This window comes from Portunus trituberculatus, chromosome 35, assembly GCF_017591435.1.
Source record: "Portunus trituberculatus isolate SZX2019 chromosome 35, ASM1759143v1, whole genome shotgun sequence".
Classification (NCBI taxonomy): domain Eukaryota; kingdom Metazoa; phylum Arthropoda; class Malacostraca; order Decapoda; family Portunidae; genus Portunus; species Portunus trituberculatus.
Window position 1 is genome coordinate 19,338,529 of NC_059289.1, and position 18,746 is coordinate 19,357,274.

An 18,746-nucleotide genomic window follows, 5' to 3' on the forward strand; every position below is an offset into this window, starting at 1 on the left:
TTGGAAGATAACTGGATAAGTTGGATGTCAGAAAAGCAATGGGGCCAGATGGTGTATCAGGCTAGGTGTTAAAAAGAATGTAAAAAGGAATTACTGGATCCAATTTGGGAAATAATTACAGTAAGTCCTCGTTATACGGTAGTTCTTTATCCAGTAAACTCACAGTTACGGTATTTGGAAATTACTACCCTCAACTCGATATAAGGTAAGAAAAATTCACAGATACGGTATTCACTCATGTCATCCCAGGGCCCCAGCGCGGGGGAGCAGGGGTGATAACATCATCCATGCCACACCTCCCCGCCACTCACTGTACTGACTTTAACTTGACCATCCTTGGAGCCTGTTATCTCTTCTTCTCGCCCCCCTTTTTTTTTTTAACTGCATTAAATATTACTTACATGCATTACTAATTAGATGAATAAATGGAATATTAAACGGTCTACTGTAAGCATAAATATATTCATAATAATTATGGCAAACAGTAGTCAAAATACAAAGAAAAATTAAGTTCACACCATTCATAATGTTCGCATAAATATTCAATATTTGTTATTGAATATAAACCACTTAATCATAACATAAACAAGAAAGAAAAACAGGTAATATAGTCCTAATGAAAAAATAAACTACATATCATTCATGTGGTCAGTTTCATTAGCTTTATGTTTTGACTTTGCATGACATGTTTTTTTTTATTTGTCTTAATGTTATTATTTAGATTCCTAAATTTAAAGTACACATAATTTGGCAAAAAATTATATGACATTAGTGAAAACGAGCTGGGGCTGAAACTGAAGTAGGCTATATAGCACTATAATATAAGCAGTACAGAGGCATACAATAATCATTTAGAAAATTCATCAATTTAATCTACCTTGAGGTAAATTAAGGGATGGAACTGCGGTATCTGTCAGTCGCTTGTAACTCTTGGGGGCTTCAGTGCGATACTTTAAATCATCCTTGTAGTCAGAACGTCCCACCAAGTCAGCTGTCAGTGAGCACTGAGCTAGGGTGGCGCGAAAAGCGTGACATGGATGATGTCACAATAACAATCAGTCTCTTCCCACATTTCCCATTGAACACAAGTGAAATCCTTACATGTTTTTTGTGGATATTATCACGACGCACAGTGATGCACCGATAATGGCCCCAACACATTCTGCAGACACTGCTGGAGTTGACAAGGCAAAGCAAAAAAGAAGTAGTCTGACATTGGAGGTAAAATTAGATATTTTGAAGAGGAAACATAAGGGAGAAGGTACATCTGCCATAGGTAGAAACTTGGGCCTAGCCCAGTCGACAGTCTGGATGGTGTTAAAGAATCATGAGGCTATAAAAAAAGCTGCGGGAAATGCAAAGGATTTGCAGAGCAAATTGCTAACAAAACACCGTGAGCCAACAATGGATAAGATGGAAAGATTGCTCAAAATTTGGGTTGACAACCAGAATCGTCAAAATATTGATCTGTCTTTGAATTTAATCTGTTAGAAAGCGCTGTCCATTATTGAAAGACTGAAGGTAGAAATGGGAGTGGAAGACTTTGAATTTAAAGCAAGCAAAGGATGGTTTGATAAATTCAGGCGACGTTCAACTCTCCATAATATCAAGATAACAGGTGAGGCTACTAGTTCTGACAAAGAAGCTGCAGACAAATTCAAGCCAGAATTAGAAAAGTGCATTGAAGAGAAAGGCTACAGCAAGAAACATGTTATAAATTATGATGAAACAGGACTTTATTGGAAGAGGATGACCAGTAAGACTTATATTGACAAGGAAGAAAAAAGTGCGAAGGGGTTTAAAGCTTCCAAGGACCGCTTAACACTGTTACTTGGAGGCAATGCAGAAGGGAATTTGAAGGTAAAGCCACTCCTCATATACCATTCTGAAAACCCTAGAGCATTCAAGGGGTTAATGAAGCAATATTTACCTGTGGTATTGAAATCAAATCCAAAGGCATGGCTGACCACTTCAGTGCACCAGGACTATTTCACATCATATCTGTCTCCAGCTCTTAAGGAGTATGCATCAGCTAACAACATTGCCAACCAAATCTTACTGATAGTTGACACTGCTCCCAGCCACAAGGGCCATGGAAGACTGGGCGGAGAATATTGAGGTGATGTTCCTCCCCCCCAAACACCACAGCTCTGATCCAAACGACAGTCATCAAGACATTTAAAGTCATCTTGGGATGAAGTGAAGACGTCTACCATGAACATGGCGTGGAATAAAGTATGGCCAGAATGCGTGCATGACTTCCCAGGCTTTGCTGAAGACGACATCAGTGTGATCAGAAATGACATAGTAAATCTGTGCCATAGGGCTGGCTTTGATGAATATGATGATGATGATGTTCAAGGTCTTTTGGAAAGCCATGCTAAACCTCTCTAAAATGATGAACTTATAGAGCAAGACAAGGCATCACAGGAGACAGAAAAAGAGGGAGGCGAGGAAGAACCTGTGCATGGCCTGGACATCAAAACTCTTAGAGAATGTCTCGGTGGTATCGAAAAATTCTGGAAACTGAAGGAACGTGACCCAAATCTTGCCAGGAGTAGCAAAGTGGCTCATGACGTAGAGAAAAGCGTCAAGATTTATCAAGAAATCTATGATGAAAAAACAAAGAAAAACCAGTCCTCCACCTACTCGTTCTTCAAGCCAGTCAGACACACCATCCCTGTCACACCTGCCGACCCTGCTACAGCTGGCCATTCCTCATCCACTACCGATGGTTCTACAGCTGGCCCTTCCTCCATATCCTCTTTCTTCAAACCAGTGAAATGTGCCGACCCTGCTACAGCTGGCCCTTCCACATCTGCTCCCGACAGTGCAGACGACGACATCTTACCCTCGTCTGCCCACACAGTAGAAGATGAGTAAGGGCTGAAATCTCTACTGTCCCTTAGCCTCAGGAGGGACATCATCTGATAGAATACATGGCGAGTGAAAGGTAAATAAAAACGTTTTCTGTTTATTTCTTTTGTGCAGTACTTTACATTTTTTTTTTTTTTTTAATGACAATTTTCATGTATTTTCATTTCTGTATGGGTGACTTTTGATGTGCTGGAACGCATTTCCTGTTATTACATGTTATAATGGGTTCGGTATACGGTAAATTCGATTTTCGGTAAGGTTTCCAGGTACGCATATATACAGTATAACGAGGACTTACTGTACAAGTTCAATAAATGAAGAGAAAGTTCCACTAGAATGGAAAAGGGCCAATGTAATTCCAATATTTAAAAGAAGAAAGGCAACCGAACCACTAAACTACAAACCAGTGTTACTTACAAGTATCTTGGGGAAGTTCTGTGAAATAATTACCAAAGAAAATGGGTTAAATTTCTAGAAGAGGAGCAAGTCTTATCAAACAGACAATTTGGGTTCAGAACAGGGAGGTCATGTGTGTCAAACTTATTAAGCTTCTACTTGAGAGTTATTGCAGGACTTGAAAACAGAGACGGATGGGTGGACACATCATACCTGGATATTAAAAAGGCTTTTGATAAAGTCCCTCATGAAAGACTACTTTGGAAACAAGAGAGCATAGGAGGACTTTGCTAGAATGGACAAGAGATTACTTGAAGGATAGAAAAATGAGAACTGTAACTAGCGGAGTGCCACAAGGATCAGTGTTAGCCCCTATTATGTTTCAGATTTATGTAAATGACATTCACATTGGGGTAAACAGTTACATAAATTTATTTGCTGATGATGCAAAGCTCCTACGAGTTATCAAAACCAGAGAGGACTGTCAGCTATTGCAGGAAGATATAAACAAGATCTATGAGTGAAGCAGGAAGTGAAAATTGGAGTTTAATGCCAAGAAATGTCACATAATGGAACTAGCAAAGAGTAAGAGAAGACCAGTATGGAACTATTTGATGGAAGAGGAACAAATAATGAAGAATAAAGAGGAAAAAGATCTGGGAGTGATCATACAGGAAAATCTGAGCCCTGAAAAACATATATGCGATTTTTTTTTTATGAGGGAAAAGTGCCAGCCAAGGGAAAAAAAGCTCACTTGAGTGCTGACTCTCTACAAAGGGAAAAACGTCAGCCAAAATTAAGGAGCAAATGCCTCGATACCTCCCTCTTAAAAGAAGACAAGTCGTTGGAAGTTGGAAATACAGATACAGGGAGGGAGTTCCAGAGTTTACCAGTGAAAGGTATGAATGATTGAGAGTACTGGTTAACTCTTGCGTTAGGGAGTTGGACAAAATAGGGACAAGAGGAAGAAAAAACCCTTGTGCAGTGAGATCGCAGGAGGAGGGGAGCCATACAGTTAACAAGATCAGTAGAACAGTTAGCATGAAAATAGCGATAAAAGATAGAAAGAAATGCAACATTTCAGTGGTGAGAGAGAGGCTAAAGAAAGTTAGTCACAAGAGGGGAGTTGATGAAACGAAAAGCTTTTGATTCCACCTTATCTAGTAAAACTAACCCCTCAAACACGCGAAGAGTACTCCATACAGGGGCAGATAAGGCCCTTATATAGAGTAAGCAGTTGGAGAGGTAAGAAAAACTGCCGGAGATGCCTCAGAATGCCTAAGTTCATAGAAGCTGTTTTAGCAAGAGATAAGATGTGAAGTTTCCGGTTAAAACTGTCAACTTTTGTTGCCGTGAATTACTAATGAAATACGGCGGTATTTCATTAGTAATTGACTATCACTCACTGCCACGGAGTCCAGGATATTCTCATGGCATGAGCGTATATGAATACTAAGACATGATATCCATTATAGCAGGCAATAGAGGAGTGAAAACAAATTTAATATTGTGGTGAAAGACAACACGCCAAACTAAAAAGGTCACAAGAAGAGGAAGTGTCCAAGTCGCCGGAATCTCCGCCGTCTGTGGCCGATCTCATTATCTCTGCTTTATTTTTTGGTATTCCATATAAGATTTCACTTTATGCATTACAAAACAATCCTTTCTTGGGGGCAAGGTTTGTAAAAAGCTAATAGAAATGTTGTTTTGTGAACATATATGCATATACGTATAAGACAGTAACGTGTTGCCAGCAACTTCAGAGCAACCTTGTCACTGTCCCTCCAAGCGTTCATGGAAGCCGTTTCGCGGCAGGAGGTTGCTCTGAGGTTGTTAAAGAATCTTGGATCCAGCTCCAGGAGCGCTAGAGACAGGCAGGGAGCCAGACAATCACAGTGAAGCTGCCGTGTTCGGTCCCTAACCCAGCAAATTCAAACCAAGAAAATTCGTTAAAACGGATGTGGTTGTGCGTTATGCAGACTTTTTGGTCTAACTTTTTATAGTATGTTAAACCGGAAATTCGTTAGACAAATGTTCGTTAAGCGGAGTATTACTGTATGTATATGTATACAGTAAGGTCCCGGGTTATGTCGGTCTCGAGTTACGTCAAACTCGTAGTTACGTCAGTCCACTAAAAGGCAATTGAAGATTAAAAAAAATTTTTAATTTAAAAATCGTACAGCGCAAGATTTATTGTTATTGTTGGCCGCCAGGCGTCACTAGTGGTAACCCGCCACGCCACCCACCTCACACTTGAATACAATGACACCCTGCCTCAGTTCCACCACACCATCGCCCCTGGCAAGAGTGATATCCTACTTCTGCGTTTACTGACTCAAGTTCTTAGTATCTTGCTCAATGGCACCAAAGAGAAAACTCCTTAGTGACAGCAGTGATGCTAAGAAAAGGAAAACCAATACGCTACAAGAAAAAGTGGACATAATTCAAAGACATGAGAAGGGAGGCAGCAGCTGTGTGTGAGGGAGTGAAGAAGAAAATGGGAAGCCCGTTACCATGACAACGGGGAGGTTGATGACCTTGAGGGCTCGCGCACCCACCATCGCAACAATAACAACTCCGGAGCCTTCGCCTGGGCCACACGACACTCGCAGCTCACTAGCACCGTCTGCACCTGTCTGCTGATCCCTATTGCCCTTTCCTATTGCATTTCCTGCTCCACTGCCCACGCTTCTACTCCCACCGCACTGCACTACGCTCCCAGCTGTCCGCCCTGGGCGTCACAACATTCGACCTGCCCACCCTCCTGGCGGCCTCAGGCGTCCACCCCTCTCGGCAACCTGCAGTCCTAAGCGTTCACGGCCCTAATCAACAACAAAAACAAGCTTGTGTTTCATATTCCTACATAGTTGTAAATAATATAACAATATAACCTTTTACTTACCTGAATGACCATAAACAATAATTGGTTGAAAACTCGATAATATGCTTTGAAATGTACAGAAATTCGAGTTACGTATAAAATCAACTTATGTCATGTTTCAGGAACGTAACTGACATAAACCGAGACCTTACTGTATATGTATATGTAGTAATACTCCGCTTAACGACAGGATGATGAGATCGGCCACAGACGGCGGAGACTCTGGCGACTTGGTCACTACTTCTTCTTGTGACCCTTTTAGCTTGGCGTGTTGTCTTTCACCATGATATTAAATTTGTTTTCACTCCTCTATTGCCTGCTATAATGGATGTCATATCTTAGTATTCATATATGCTCATGCCATGAGGATAACCTGGACTCCGTGACAGTGAGTGATAGTGAATTACTAATGAAATACTGCGGTATTTCATTAGTAATTCACGGTGATAAAAATTGACGGAAAAGTACTAGTGTGATGCCGCCTTTACTGTTGGGTGTACATCCCACCACCCCTTGTACTGCTTATGTACTATTTTTTGTTCCAAATTATACATTTAATGTGCTTTCATTCATTGTTTACTTACCCATTTGGGTTTGGGTTATGTACAAGTTTTTTCTCAATTTATAAGGGGTTGGGAGAGGAAATTCTGCGTATCCGGATATTTCGCATATCCACCATGGTCTTGGCTGCTATAATCTGAATATGCGGGCGATTACTGTATATGCAACTCACTCTATAAGTTACCAAGTTATCTTAATAGTAAAACGGATTTTTCAAAGTAAAAATTTTTTTTGTGAATATACTTACCCATATGTAATTACATATGCCTATATGCCATTACTCCCACATTCAACACTGAAAATCAACCAGCACCTTTATAAAGAGATTGTGCCTATAAAAGTACAACATCACCTCCGTGCGCATGCGCACCAGGAACCACCAGCCCAGCTGGCCATCAACCTCAGATCCTTTCTGCCAGAATTGACAGAAACACAGAGTGGAGGGAGGAAGGTAACCTCTTAATATGTAATTACATATGGGTAAGTATATTCACAAAATAAGTTTTTACTTTGAAATACTATTTTGTTGTTACATATACTAATTACCCATATGTGCAGAAGTCCTCGTTTTATGACAGTTTGGTTTACGATAAATTCGCAGATATGATAGTTGATAATTACTACCATTTTTTTTCAATTTACGATAAAAAATTCAGTTAAGATATCTAAAATTCCCACCAAACCTGTTGCTGTGATTGTGGCATCGCACCGCAGCCAACTACAAACTAGTCGCTTTCGCGCCGCCACTACAAATACAGTGAAACCTCATGCTCGGTGATATACTTACACTATTCTCCGCATTTAAAACCAATCCCTGTCCAAAATGTCACAGAAACGTAATTTAGATTGTGGTGAAGACATCAAGACTCTACAAAAAGTTTTCAGTTTTATTGACTCTGCAATGGAATTGCTGCAAGAACATGACCCTAACCCCAAAAGAAGTAGCAATGTGGTTAATCAGATGGAACAGGCGATGAAAATCTACAGAGAATCATATGACAAGAAACGTAAAAAGGCAAAACAGTCCACAATCACAGCTTTTTTTCAAACCTGTAGCTAGACTATCCACTTCACCCACTGGACCTTCAACTTCATCAATTAAGCCTAGGTTATCAACTTCAAGTGACCAGTTTGAAGGATATGATTCACTTGCTTCACATTCGGCCGGTGTGTCACCCACTTCATCTGCCACATCAGCTGATGATTCTCCCGTGAACCCTCCTTCCGAGTAAGGCAGGCGAGGTCCCTGCTGTCCCTTAGCCTTGGGAGGGACAGAGGAAGGGCACAAATAGTCCTCTAGCCTTGAAGAGGACCTATACAGAAGATTAACATTATGAAAGCTAAGCAAAACAGTATTCTTGTTATTCAATTTTTTTCTGGTAATACATAGCTTGTCCAATTGGTTTACTTTTTTCAATTGACTTCCGTACTGAGCTGGAACGTATTCCTATCTAATACATGTAAAAACGGTTTCAGTTTACGCTAATTTCGCTTTACGATAAGGTTTTAAGGGCAGCGTCTGGTTTAGAGACCGAAAATATGTTAAAAATAACGTTTTTTGTGTAAAAAATATATGTGGTAGGTACACATGTTAGCTATTATTTCACGAAGTTTGATGGCAAAACACGCATTGATTTCCGTTTAAATGCCATTTAAATGTCCTGTACTCAACCACGTGCATTTGTTAACATAAGCAGAATAAGTTGTTTTTTTCTCAAAAATATTAAAAAAAAGGCAAAAATCTTAACTATTTTGATGGACATGATACGGCAACACTGAAAGTCTATGAGTGGCATCAACCAAGGCACAGCGAGATTCAGTAGTGGGAAAGCTATCAGAGAGAGACGTTGTTGCTGCGTCTCTCGCTACCTGCCCTTCACTCTACTAAACAGCACGTAATTTAGTTACTGCATCCTGCTTTTCACTTATTGCCAACCATGGGACAGGTGTTGAAGAAGAATAAGGAAAGTAAGGATGCCTGGAATATGAGTATGGAAGCACAAAGAATAGAATAAAGTGTGTTGAACCTGACACCTCAGATGCTCCAGTACATATTCTCACGTCACCCACCACCATCACCCTCACCACCGCCACACCACATCTCACGCAGAACAAAGACAAGGAAATAAATAAGAAAAGGCCTCATAACTCACAATTAGAAAAGCTCTTCTACAAAATAATGAGAAAGGAAATGAAGATGCGGATAGTGACAACGAGCTTGTCATGTTGACGAAAAGGAGGCTGAAAAATCTTCTTTCCTTGCGTTCTTCATGCCCAAATCCTGCCTTTGACTACAGTTTCGAGCCTGATGTATATGAGAACACCATAACTATGCACTGCACAACATGCAACTTCAAGAACACATCACAACCAGAAAAAGTGAGAGCTGGACACCGGATGAAAAGCCTCTTCACGACCAACATATCACTGACAGGAGGGGACTAAGAGCCTCATACACATCTAATTGTATTATGAGATTGTAGATAATAAAAAAGAACATAGAGTAAACCTGAATAAACTTCCTAATGTGTTATAACAGGATCGAGATCGATCGATAAACTTTATATCATGTTATTCCCCTTCTAAAATCTATTTTGCAGCCAATTTTAGCCTGATTTCAATTAAATAATAACTAAAAAGGAGAGGAATACTTCTTCTTTCAATTCACGTTGCTATTTTTTAATGTATGTGACCTGTAATTTTGTATAAATATTTTTTGGTCAAAAAAAAAGTTTAAAAAAATAGATTTTGAAGAAAAATTCATAAAACAAAAACAAAAGATGATATAAAAAATCTAATGACGTAGAAACATTTCATAAGATAATGCATCTTTGCCATAAGAAAATGAAGGTTATGGAGCAAATAATAAGGCCAGAATAACACTCATAAGTTTTAGTTGAAATTGTAATTGCATGGCGGGATTGAGGACTAAAATGGGGATGAATGTCTAATATTGATGAACATGTTCCCAATACTTCACAACATAAAAATCAGAGTGTTTCATGAATATTTACTGGAGATATGACAACACCGATCTAAACCGGACGCTCCCCTTAATGAACGTATTTCTATCGTAAATCGGGGACTTACTGTAATTACATATGCCAGATTCCCAAGTATAGGTGGGAGGGTGTAACAGAAACCCGAAGATGGAAGACATGATCTCCAAAATTGCCAAAACCCTGAAAATTGAAAAATAATGTATCCGTAAATCTTATTGCTGACAACAAGGAAAATCCAGAAAGAAAACTGAACCAGCATCAGTGAACAATCCTCAGTGCCAAAACTAATGACCCAAGGGAAAAAGTATATAAATACTTATGAGTATCATACTGTAGGTAAAAGGAGGCAAAGGTGGTCATACTCTACCATGTACCAGCCTTGAGAACCAAGTCTAGACTCTTAACTTTTCTAAAGAAAACACTGGTCGCAATAGCCCGAACCTCATGGGCGTTCACTTTCAAAAGGCGCAACTCCTCCTCAGAGACACTCACATAGGCCCTCTGAATTACCTGACAAATCCACTTAGACAAGGTACAAGGGTGGACAGCTCGTCTGGGAAATGAAACCGTGATCAACAACCTATAGCAGGCCGGCCAACAATCCCTAGTCCTGCAAAGGTACTCACAGACCATCTGAACCGGAAAAAGAAGGTGGTCTACCTCGTCCTCCCAGACAAAATCAAGAAGAGCAGGAATAGTGAACTCATTGAAGGAATGCTGGCTCGGACACTGAGTCTTAGCCAGGAAATCAGGGGCAAAGGAAAAGGTCATGGACATCCAGCCTTTGGAGTGACACACCTCAGCCGACAGGCCGTGAAGCCCACTAACCCAACAAGCCGAAGCGATTGTCAAAAGAAACATGGTCTTAAGTGAGACACCTCTCAGCGAGGCTGTCCGCAAGGACTCATAAGGAGGACGTAACAAGGACCGAAGGACCAGAGAAAGGTCCCAAGCAGGTAATTGAGGCAAACGAGGTGGACAAGAGACCACAAAGGAGCGGAAGAGAAGAAAGGTCTGAATCAGTGGAAAGGTCTATGCCTGAGTGACACAGAACAGGAACTATGGCACAACAATAACCCCTAATCGCTAACATTGACAGGCGCTTAGACTCAAAAAGGAAAAGGAAAAAATCTGCCAGCTGCACTAGAGGCAGAGCATGGGTCCAAACCCCTCGACTCACACCAATCACAAAAGACTCTCTACTTTGCCTGGTAAACTGAGGCGGAGGACTGTCTGACTGGTCGAGACATGAACTTAGCAGCCTTGCACAAAAACCCTCAAGCTTGGAAGAGAATCTGGAGAGTTGCCACAAGTGAAGATGGAGCTTCTCCAGAGAACCGTGGAAGAGAAGACGGTGAGGTTGTCAAAGGAGAGACTGCCACATGGGAAGAACCCATACACACAGCCCGTGACTCACAAACCCTCACTAGAACACGGCGGGTCAGAGTGAACGGCGGAAAGGCGTGCAGATTCAGACCGTCCCATGGAAAAGAGAACGCATCCTGTCTCCAGGCTCCCTGATCCAGAGGAGGAGATACATACAGGGGCAGACGACGAGTCAGTGCTGTAGCAAACAGATCTACCAGAGGAGACCCCCACACCTAGAAGACTTTCTTGCAAATTTCGGGATGTAGGGTCCACTCTGACCTGACGCACTCCCGACTAAGTACATCCGCAATCACATTGTGGCGTCCTGGAACGAAAACCAGGCACAGAGAGATGGAACGGTTCTCGCACCACTGGAGAACTGTCGCTGCTAAGGCTGACAGAGGTTCAGAATGAGCGCCCCAGAACTTCCTGAGAGTTCTCATACATCACAGACACCACCGACCCCGGTGGCATGCTGAAAACTCTGGAGAGCCCAAAAGACCACCAAAAGCTCTAAATTATCTATGTGGAGCCCCTACTCCTCCACAGTCCAAACTCCCAAAGCCAGAGAATCCCCCAAGTGAGCACCCCACCCAAGCTGGGAAGCATCCAAGAATAGGGTCTGTTCCAAGGACGTCCCCACAAATAGGGCGCCTTTCAGAAGTTGATCTGGAACCAACCACCAAGCAAGGTCTTGCAAACACTGATGATTTGGAGCCACCTGCCACCAAACTGGGTCGGAAGCAGACCGCCAATGCCTCTTTAGACACTACTGCAGAGCTTGCATCCGCAGGAGCTCACCTGGCACTAACCGTGCTAGGGATGCAAGATGTCCCAGCAAAGACCTCCAGAGGGACACTGGTGGAGCCTTGGCTAGCAGAAACTGTTGGGCCACTGCCTGAAAACAGCTGACCCAATATGGCAACGGGAAGACTCGGACTCTGACAGTGTCGAGAACCATAACGAAAAATTGCTTCCTCTGGCTGAGAGACAAATTGGATTTGGCCCAGTTGACCAGAATCCCCACCCGATAACACAAAAACAGAAGAGACTGGGCATAGTGGAGGCATGAAGCCCAAGGAGGACTGGAAATTAGCCAATCGCCCAGATAGCAACGCAAGGGTATGCCAAGGTGATGGGTCCAAGCTGACACAGAAGCCATCACCTTGGTAAAGACCTGAGAAGCCGTGGCAAGGCTAAAGCACAGAACTCGAAACTTGTAAACTTTCCCCTGACAGACGAACCACATGTACTTGTGTGACCGAGGGTGGACAGGAACCTGATAGTAAGCGTCCCGCAGGTCCAAGGACACCATCCACTCGCCCTTGGCCATTAACTCTAGCACTGACAAAACTGTCTCCATGCAGAAGTGGGTCACCACCAGGAAACGATTTAAGACCGAAAGGTTGTAAATCGGCTTCCAGCCCCTTGTGGTCTTGGGCACAAGGAAGACGTGAGAATAGAACCCAGTCTGAGGGTCTACCACCAGTTCTATAGCTCCCTTTACCACCATCTTATAAACCGCCGCCTCCAGAGCCAAGTGATGGTCCGAGCCCTCCCTGTACGCCGGAAACTCCACAGGCGCGCTCAAGAGGGGAGGATCCCTAAGGAAGGGGAAAATGTAACCATACCGAAGGGTCTTGACCACCCACTTCCAGGCCCCGATGCTCTCCCACTCTTGCCAGTGCTGCTGCATACAAGCCGCAACTTGCAGTGGTACCTCCACAGCGTCCCTAGCGAGACCCCCAATGGCCCCTAGAGCAGCCACGGAAAAATCCTCGAGAACAAAAGGAACCACTCGCCTTAGGTGCAGGAGGGGGTAGAACCAAAGAAGGAGCAACCGGCGCAAGGTGTCGGGAACCAACAGCAAGACCAGCCTTAGCCCTGACGTCCTGTGGAAGCCAGACCATGAGCAATCTGGGATACGAGGGATCGTTGCGAGGACTCAAGATTCCTGTGCTCCACTGCCACCAAACTCTGACCATCAAAAAGGTGGGAGCCAACGGGGGAAGACATCATTTGCCGTCTCTCCCGGTTACCGTAGGTATTAGGGAGGTTTCTCACCACAGCCTATCTGTGTAACATCATCATCCTCAAACGGAGCATTTCACAGGGCTGCATAATGTCTAAATTTGTCCTGGCAAGAGCTCCCAGGTAGTCCAAGCTCCTCTGGGGGGGCAGCACTGGAAAAGGCCAGCATGGGCCCGCAGAACCTGATCTGTCCAGGAAGTGATATCAAAAACTACTCAAAATACCATCTAATTGAGTAGCCATATGCCAGGGAAGACTCACAGACAGATCTTTACTCTCCACCAAATGAAGAAGCTCATCACTGAGACGAGGAGCCCCACAGGAATCTCCTAGCATGTACAACCTCTCCGCCCTTGAAGCCTACCTCCTGGGCAAGGTTAACTTTGCTGAAGCCAGATTAGGGATCCACAGGGAACATCCCAGGCCATGAAGTCCCCAAGGTGCACTCAACCCCAGTCTGAAGAGTGGAAGCAATAGAAGAGGGAACGAGGAGACCCAAGGACTCTCTCACTGAGGTAGTAAGCTCACGAAAAGAGGCCACACCCTCCTCATCTGCAGTGCCAGCCTCCCTCAAGGGAACATCATCAAAAACCTCATCCACATCTTCAGAAAACGAAGGCCAACCCGTGGCAGCAGCCTGACTAACTACTGCGCCACCAGGGCCTGCACCTGCATCAACTGGACAGGGCGGGACCTGCAAGGACATTGACCCATGCAGCAAATCAACATGAGGCAGGCCCATGGAAGACACACCTGCCAAGCCTGCAAAATTACCATCACCCGGCAACCCACCAAAGACTGGTGTGGCATGAAGTCTCGTTTCTCCACCACCAACAAGGCCCAAGGAGGAGACTGGCATGGCGGGAGCTGGCTCCCCACAAACGCCCAAGGCCTTACCAGAGAGAGGAGCTGTGCGTAGACTCAATCCACTGACCCCAGGACCGGCCACAGAAGAAACAGGATCAGCGGGACCCTGCAAACCACTCAATGCCAGAGCCACACCGGAGAGTGGGGCTGCACGCAAGCTCATTCCACCGAGACCTGAAAACTCCCTGGAAGCACCTGACACAGCAGGAGTCTGCACCATACTCACTTCTAGGGCCACGATAGGGAGTGAGGCTGCACTGGACCTCACACCCCCAAAATCAGAGAAGTCCACGGAAGAGCCTGAAAAAGTGAGGGACTGGACCCCCCTCACTCCCAGAGCCAGACTAGGGAGAGGGGCCACACACATGCTAACTTCACTGAGCCCCAAAAACTCTGTGGAAGGGCCAGGAACAGCAGGAGAAGGCACCCCACTCGTTACCAGCGGCAGGGCAGAGTGCAGGGCCGCACACAAACTCACTCCCCCGACCGCCAACTCCGGGGCAGGATTTGGAACAGAGGAAGCCTGTCCCCCACTCACTCCCAGAGCCAAACCAGGGAGAGGGGTCACACTGAGACTCGCTCCACCACTACCAGCAGCCACCACCAAAGGGCCTAGCCGGGGTGAGACCAGTGTCCCCCTACACCTGGCACCAACCTGGGTGGTGGACGCACACTCGCTCCACTGTCTGCAAACCCTGAAAACACAGAACCAGAGGCAGGAGGCAACAAGACTGCTGACAACTGAGCTATAGAAGCCTTCATGGCAGCAAGATCAGACTCTATAGTGACAAACCTGCTGGCCTGAGGGGCCTCAGAAGCCGGCTCCTGCTGGCAAGAACACTTCTCACTGGAACTGCCAGATGACTTGGACCGTTTCTTCTCCTTAGCAGAACGCCTCTAAGCATCCTTCACATATGCTTGGAACTGGAGAAGGGAGAGGTGAGAACACTCACTACACCAGTCCTCAGCCAAACACATGGCAGGCCGACAAGACACACAGTGGGAATGCAGCTCTAAAGCCTCACCCGGCAATCACCTCTTGCATCCAACACAACAACGAGTGGCCATGGTAACTCAAGGAGAAGTAGAAATGGAAGTGGCAAGGAAGTGGGCACCAAAAAAGGCAGGAAGAAGCAAGAAGAGGAGCAGGTGAACACTATGCCGAGCAAAGAAGGGATCTGAGGTTGGTGGCCAGCTGGGCTGGTGGTTTGTGGTGCACATGCACGCGGAGGTGACATGGTACTTTTATAGGTATGATCTCTATGTAGAGGTGCTGGTTGATTTTCTGTGCTGAGTGTGGGAATAATGGCATATAAGCATATAGGCATATGTAATTACAAATGGGTAATTAGTATATGTAGCAACAAAATAAATGGTCCTCAAATGTACTACAAAAAGGAAACAAAGACCTATTTGACAATTCCATGTGGTAATCTAGTGATCACGTTTATCTCTGAATATCAAGAACACTTTCATACCTTACATGATGTGTTTGCAATACATAATTTGCTCAACTCAACTAATTCTTACCACATCCACACCCACACACAGACCACTCAAGTGCACCCACACACCAGACAGTCAATCACAGCCATTTTGACACACTCCTTAATAACTAAAGGCTACAAAGAACACACACACTCTTCTGCTTTGTTACTTTCCATGCTCAACCCACCTTGCCATATTTATTGAAAAAACGTGTCAGGCTCTTCCTCGTCGTCTTGGTGTTCACATTGCCCACAAATATTGTCCTCTGCTCCTTTTCATCATTACTTTCTGGCATCCCAAACACATTCATCTTGGCTTTCTTATGCTTCTTATTCTTCTTGTTGGCACCACTTGAGTTCTCTGTCAGTGCTTGCAAGTTGGCTTGATTATTTTTCAGCACTTTCTTGGTCTTGGGTAATACTTCACTGAGGCTGGTGTCTGCAGGCATATGTGTGATGTCTGGATAATTTTTTACATCAACATTGCCATTCTTCATCTGCAATTCCATGACATTTGATAAATCACTGGTGGCACTGTCAGCAAGCTTTTCTGAATTTTTCATTTTGCTCTTCTTTTGTTTGTTGCTCTTAGGATATAAAGATGACATGGCAACAGCAGAGCCTGCCTCCATGGCTTCTATCACTTCATTGCAACTAGACATATTCTGAGCCAAAAACTTCATTTTCTTCTTGTTGGTCTTTTTTACAATTCCACTACTGTCAATACTGAAATAATATAAAATTCATAATCAAGAATAGCAACCAATAATAATGTTCAAAATACACAACATCTATATATATATATATATATATATATATATATATATATATATATATATATATATATATATATATATATATATATATATATATATATATACATAAATATATAAATATAAATATATAAATATATAAATATAAATATAAATAAATATATATATAAATATATATATATATATATATATATATATATATATATATATATATATATATATATATATATATATATATATATATATATATATATTCTGTTAAGAGTCTACAGCAATAATTGCATTGTTTACTTTGTAGGATGTTTTTTCAATGCTTCTTACTAGTGAACGGATATTCTCATTAAGATATCTTCGAGAGATTTCCGTGGTCCATTTTCTCTATTTTGATCGGCTGGAGTGTTTGTTGTTTGTTTTCTTTCAAGGTACCTTTCAGCCTTCTCAGACCATCTTCAGGAAAGAAGTGAACCATGGTGCTAAGTGAGCTGGTATTTACTGGCAGCGGTGAGGCAGAAACCTAAATCTGTGGGCTTGACATAGACTTCAGTAGAGAAACTATGTCAAACCCACAAATTTAGCTTTCTGCCTCAATACTGCTAGTGAATGCCTTGAGAAATACTGTCAGTGTCATCAACACTTTCATCAAGCATGCCTTCACCCACTGCTCATCATCGTCCACCATCAACAGGGAACTCACAAGAGTATCCCAAATGCTCGCCAACAACAGATATAGTAAAGCAGAAATCAACTAAGTAGTACGACAACACTGAACAGCTACTTCGATGAGAAAGAAAAACAAGACTCCCCTCAAGAAATTCACCTATACTACAAAAACTACGTGACCTCCACCTACAACGCAAAAGCAAAAGCATTGAAGAAAATCATTCACAACATCAAGCCCATCAACACTAACTCACAAATTAAGCTCATAATTTACTACAAAACTAAGTGCACATCCAGCAACACTTCAAGAGGTAAATGTGGTGTACCAACACACATGCCATGATGGTGACTGCAGTCGCTGACCCTCTACGTATATTGGTTCAATCACCACCACCTTATCCAAGCGCATCACAGCCCACACAAGACGGTGTCATCAACCATGCAGACACTACTTTCAACCGCAAGAAATTAGAAGAGAACACAGTCATCCTGCACAAAGAACTATGCAAAGCCTGCCTACGGATGATAAGCAGTCTACATTCACACCAGGACTACTAGCATCAACATCCAGCTAATTCCTGAGTCCTCCCTACCGTCCACAAGGATACAGAATGACATGTGCTGATTGGCTGACATAGCCCACCAGCCAGCCAAGCATGCACCACACAGATATATACCAGCTCACCCAGCACCACGGTTCATTTCTTTCTTGAAGATGGTCAGAGAAGGCTAAAAGGTACCCTGAAAGAAAACAAACAAACACACCAGCCGATCAAAAAAAAGAATATGGACTTCGGAAATCTCTAAGATATCTTAATGAGAATATCCGTTCACTAGTAAGAAGCATTGAAAAAACATCCTACAAAGTAAACAATGCAATTACTGCTGTAAACTTTAACAGAACATGCATTCAAAATGGCCTCTTACCAAAATATACATACAGTAAGTCCTCGTTATACAATACACATGTATTCCAGAAAACCTTACCGCAAATCAAAATTACCACATACCGAACCCATTATAACATGTAATAATAGGGGGATGTGTTCCAGGATGTCGAAAGTCACTCCTACAGACATGAAAATACATGAAAATAGTCATAAAAAAAATGTAAAGTACTGCACAAAAGAAATAAACTAAAAATGTTTTTATCTACCTTTCATTCGCCACATATTCTATCAGGTGATGTCCCTCCCAAGACTAAGAGACAGTAGGGATTTCAACCCTTACCCATAATATCCACAAAAACACGCCGTAGGGATTTCACTTGTGTTCAACGCGGGAAGAGACTGATTGTTGTGGTGGCTGTGCGGCGTGGTGGCTCTACGGCATGGTGTAAACAAAACACAAGCGGATACCGTATCTGTGAATTTTTCTTACCGTAAATAGAATCATGGGTAGTAATTACCAAACACTGTAACTGTGAATTTACTGGATAACGAAGTACCGTATAAGGATTTACTATATATACATATGTGAATATATATACATATATATATATATATATATATATATATATATATATATATATATATATATATATATATATATATATATATATATATATATATATATATATATATATATATATATATATATATATATATATATATATATATATATATTATCAAGTATAAAAATATTTTTGCACACTTACCTGTTTCACATGACTAGGAAGAGAGGTGGACTTTCTCTTTCCCTGATGCAGAATATATAAGAACCCCCTAAAACTTCCTCATAGTGGAGGAAGAGGAGGTAGGGTTTATAGAAAATGAGAAGCCCTCATACCCCCCTTCCTCCACCCACCCCCACTACCTGCTCAGCAACCGCTCCATTGCTTTCT

At 42.7% G+C, this 18,746-nt stretch overlaps 1 protein-coding gene across 3 annotated transcripts in view; it reads right to left on the minus strand.

Moving 5' to 3' along the window:
- Positions 1-18,746, minus strand: part of LOC123513288 (RNA-binding protein 34-like) — a 95,807-nt gene that overhangs the window by 51,187 nt on the left and 25,874 nt on the right. For all 3 annotated transcript variants that reach the window (XM_045270365.1, XM_045270366.1, XM_045270364.1), the window contains one exon: positions 15,659-16,196. In XM_045270365.1, the coding sequence (XP_045126300.1) occupies positions 15,659-16,196 (538 nt within the window). The remainder of the gene's footprint in view (positions 1-15,658; positions 16,197-18,746) is intronic.